General features: G+C 47.5%; 1 protein-coding gene across 1 annotated transcript in view; it reads left to right on the plus strand.

The window, feature by feature from the left end:
• DGAT2 (diacylglycerol O-acyltransferase 2) overlaps positions 1-3,033 on the plus strand; it is a 28,820-nt gene extending 25,787 nt beyond the window's left edge. Inside the window, exons 7-8 of the mRNA XM_009286152.2 lie at positions 586-788; positions 1,610-3,033. Of these exons, the coding sequence (XP_009284427.1) occupies positions 586-788; positions 1,610-1,764 (358 nt within the window). The 3' untranslated portion in view covers positions 1,765-3,033. The remainder of the gene's footprint in view (positions 1-585; positions 789-1,609) is intronic.
• The last annotated feature ends 875 nt before the right edge of the window (positions 3,034-3,908 follow it).

Below are 3,908 nucleotides of genomic sequence, written 5' to 3' on the forward strand. Positions count from 1 at the left end.
GTGGTGGAGTCCCCATCCCTGGAGGGATTTACAAGGAGTGTAGATGAGGCGCTTAGGGACATGGTTTAGTGGGCCTGGTGGTGTTGGGTTGATGGTTGGACTCGATGATCTTAGAGGTCTTTTCCAACCTCAATGATTCTATGATTCTGCCCCTGAAGCAGGGGACAGGCGTAGGAAGATGCCTAGACCAGCAGGAGGCTTCCAGGACAAGGAGAGGCAGGTGTCAGTAACCTGCATGGGGCATCACCTATGCAGCCCCTGTGATCTCCAGGGATCCCATGTGTCTGAAACGGGATGTCCATCAAAAATCAGAGATGAGAATATATGGAAGCATATTCAGTGCCTGACTGGGTAGTGTTTCATGGGCCCATTGCCAGTACAATTCTCTTGCATGCCTTGAAAGTATATCTACTATATCACGTCAAGTCTGGCTGACTTATGTCAGTGCCTTGTGCTGCAAACAAAGCTCTGGCCAATAAAATCTGCAAATGTGCAGCCTGAAAGAGTACGTGGCAGTGGGTGTGGTGCTGTAGTATTGACTGCAGACCAGGGGTGCAGGGTCCTAACATCTTTCCCTCTTTCTAGTGCGGACTTGGTTCCTGTCTACTCCTTTGGGGAGAATGAAGTGTACAAGCAGGTGATCTTTGAGGAGGGTTCCTGGGGAAGATGGGTTCAGAAGAAGTTTCAGAAGCACATTGGCTTCGCTCCATGCATCTTTCATGGCCGTGGCCTCTTCTCCTCCAACACCTGGGGGTTGTTACCTTACTCCAAGCCCATCACTACTGTTGGTAAGGCCTTGGTATAAACACGCTAGGTGCTTCACTAGGTAGCAGAATACTTGAATCTATGCCATACCCCTACTCTAGCTTGGTCTTGGACTCTTGACTATAAAACTCTTTTCCCTTCTATATAAAACCTTCCAGCGCAGCTGAGAATGAGCTAGAATAGTTTCCACGGGCTACAAGCCTCCCATCACGCTCTACTGCCAGCCAGTTTTGCAAGTGAGCTCAAAAAAAGGGGAAAAAATGCTGTAGCTGTTACCTTCTCTGGTCTTGGATGGCTAAAGTCGGAAGCAGCCTGTCCCTCCTACTCCTAGGACTGGCAGTGTGATGCTGTCTGATAGCTGAATCTTAAAGCCAACCCTAAAATTAGCCTTTGAGTCTTCCAACCCGAAGCAGCACGGCTTTGAGGGAGAGAAAAAAGTGCTGCTTTGCTTTTGCAGTGTGTATAGGGGAATACACAAGAACTGCAGCTTTTAGTCTTGCTTCTGTTAGTTGAGGAGGGATTTACCACTCCGCTGTAAACAGAAGCAAGTGGGACTTTCCAACCACCTTGCACGGTAGAGGCTCTGCACTGCTGGCATTTGTGTGGCTAAAATGGGTCTGGGTATCGCTGCAGATGTGATGAGGGCCCTGGCGGTGGGACAGCTGTGCGTGCTTCAGAGCCTAGCAAAACTGGGAGGAATCAGGCAAACCTCTGCTATAACGGCAAGCTGTGCGATGCCAGGGTGGACATGCCGAACTACCACAGTTGTGGCCATAGAGGACAAATCTCCAGGCTGTACAGGAGCATTCAACCTAACATGTGGATCTTTCCCTCTTTTTATCAGTTGGGGAGCCCATCACCATCCCCAAAATCGATAACCCATCCCAGAGGGAAGTGGACTTCTACCACAGCATATATGTGGACTCCCTGATCAAACTCTTTGACAAGTATAAGAGCAAATTTGGCCTGCCAGAGACTGAGGTCTTGGAAGTCAACTGAAGGGACTGGCTCAGCAGCACCTCCTTCTCTCAGAATCAACACATCTTCTCCAGCAGTCCAAGCTGTCATCGTGTACTTGAAAGCATGTGTGGGTGTATGTGTCTTTCAAAGAAAGTGTTTAAAGTGTTGCTAGACCACTTTTAAAAATAAAAAAAGGCTTTACATTGGATAAATCCCATTACAAATGTCTTTCTATCCAAAAAAGCACAACTCCCCATTGCTGTGAGGATTTGGATGGGGGAAATGATTGCCTTTGTAATCTGCTATATAATGCTGTTGGATTGACAGCGATGGATTAGAAGCATTCCTACAGCTACTGTACCCACTAGCACAAGCTATTTTGGGAGAGTAGGATCCATCTGGTTTTCAGTCAGAAAAGCAGCAGGTTGATTTGACCGGGATGGCGGTATTACAGGAGTGTTGCACAAGAGGCATGTTGAGACATGCTTATGTAGCAGAAGGGCATTTCTGCTTTGGAAAAACCCTTTCTGAAAGCACAAACAGGCTGCCAAATCCCCTGGTGTGGCTCCTACTGCGTGCAGCGCAGGAAACGAAAGGCTGTGAGTCTGGTGGACCTCGATCCATACAGTGTGGGGGATACTTTGGTGGCTGGAATTTCACCGCTTGTATTTTGAATGTCGTTTTAGAAGCAGGTCTGTCCCAGGTGCTGCTTGCACAGAGGCACGTAGCTGGAAATATGGGACTCCTTCATAGCCACAAAACTCCAAGGACAAGTTCTAGGAGCGGTGGGATGGTGCAATCACGTGGCCCCGGTGTTGCAGACCCTTAGGGTAGCCTGTAGGGGTAAATGCAGTGGGACTATTCATGAAAGTGTTTTGGATCCCAAAAGCATTTGGGGAAAGCTAGGAGTAACTTCTGCCCAAATATGGCTTTTAAATATTCTGTCCAGTGAATGTAAAGGAGTAGCCTTTTCACGCATAGGATCTAAAGTGAGTGACTTTTTAAAGTGTTTATAAAACGTTTACGTGGATGTTAACACTGCTTGTAGTGAGATTTCTTCAGAGTACAACGTGTTTATACATATAAACCTGAAACATTGCACTACTTGCATGTCTGACCTGCCTTTTCAATGGTCGAGTGTATTTTGAGCTCCAAAATGTGCCTTTCTTCCACGCAAGAGGACGATACTTCACATTCCTGGAATCTTGCCTCTAAAGACAAATGTTCATCTGTCATATTTGATAGACTATTGTATTACAGAGCATCAATTTTTGTACAAATTTCTAGAAATAAACTTGGGCAAAAATAGTGGGTTGCTTTGGTCTCTGTTGCAGTGGCACGGGGCTGGGTTCATGTTATAGCAATTGTTTGTGCGATTGCAGCTGTGCCTTGGCTTTTATGGGGAGAAAACTGGTCTGTCTGTCCAAAAGCAGACGCACACTAATCTGTGGTGTCCCTGCATGGGACACCCAGGATAGGGTAAGCAAATCTTTGTGGTTTTAGGGTGGGGTTTTGCCAGTTAGTGTATAAGGAGCTAAGGCGGCCTACATCCATGGACCTCCTTTACTGAGCAGATTCAGGAAGTTCATGTCCTGTTGCTCCTTTCAGCAAATTACTTTGGGTTTTGTTGCTGCCTAGCACACGAAGAGCTGGACTGCATCCCCGGTCCTCAGCTGAGGAAATCCTTCCAGCTCCTGTCGGAGCCCCCTAGCCTTCCACCACTGGAGGTGCAAAGTGCTCCAAGAAATAGCACACACCGCAGTGAAGTTCACGTGGGCTCTTCTCGTAACAAGTAAGGGTTTAACCTGTTGTCTGTTGGGCTGGGGCTGGCCTATGAGCCATGGAAGTGGTCCATCAATGCTGGCTGACTTTCACAGGCTGACACTGCTGCCCTTCAACATGAAAGCTAAACTTATTCTTTCCCCTTCTCAGGTTTGGGCAATGGACATTGGAAGTCTCCTGCTCTAGAAGATAAACCTGGTGTGTTGCTAACCTCCCTGTCTCACCCCTAGAAAAAATTATACAATCATTAAGGTTGGAAAAGACCTCTAAGATCATCGAGTCCAACCGTCGACCCAACACCAGCATGTCCACTAAACCATGTCCCTCAGCGTCTCATCTACACGTCTTTTAAATACTTCCAGGGATGGGGACTCCACCACTTCCCTGGGCAGCCTGTCCCA

This window comes from Aptenodytes forsteri, unplaced genomic scaffold (assembly GCF_000699145.1).
Source record: "Aptenodytes forsteri isolate BGI_AS27 unplaced genomic scaffold, ASM69914v1 Scaffold231, whole genome shotgun sequence".
Classification (NCBI taxonomy): Eukaryota; Metazoa; Chordata; class Aves; order Sphenisciformes; family Spheniscidae; genus Aptenodytes; species Aptenodytes forsteri.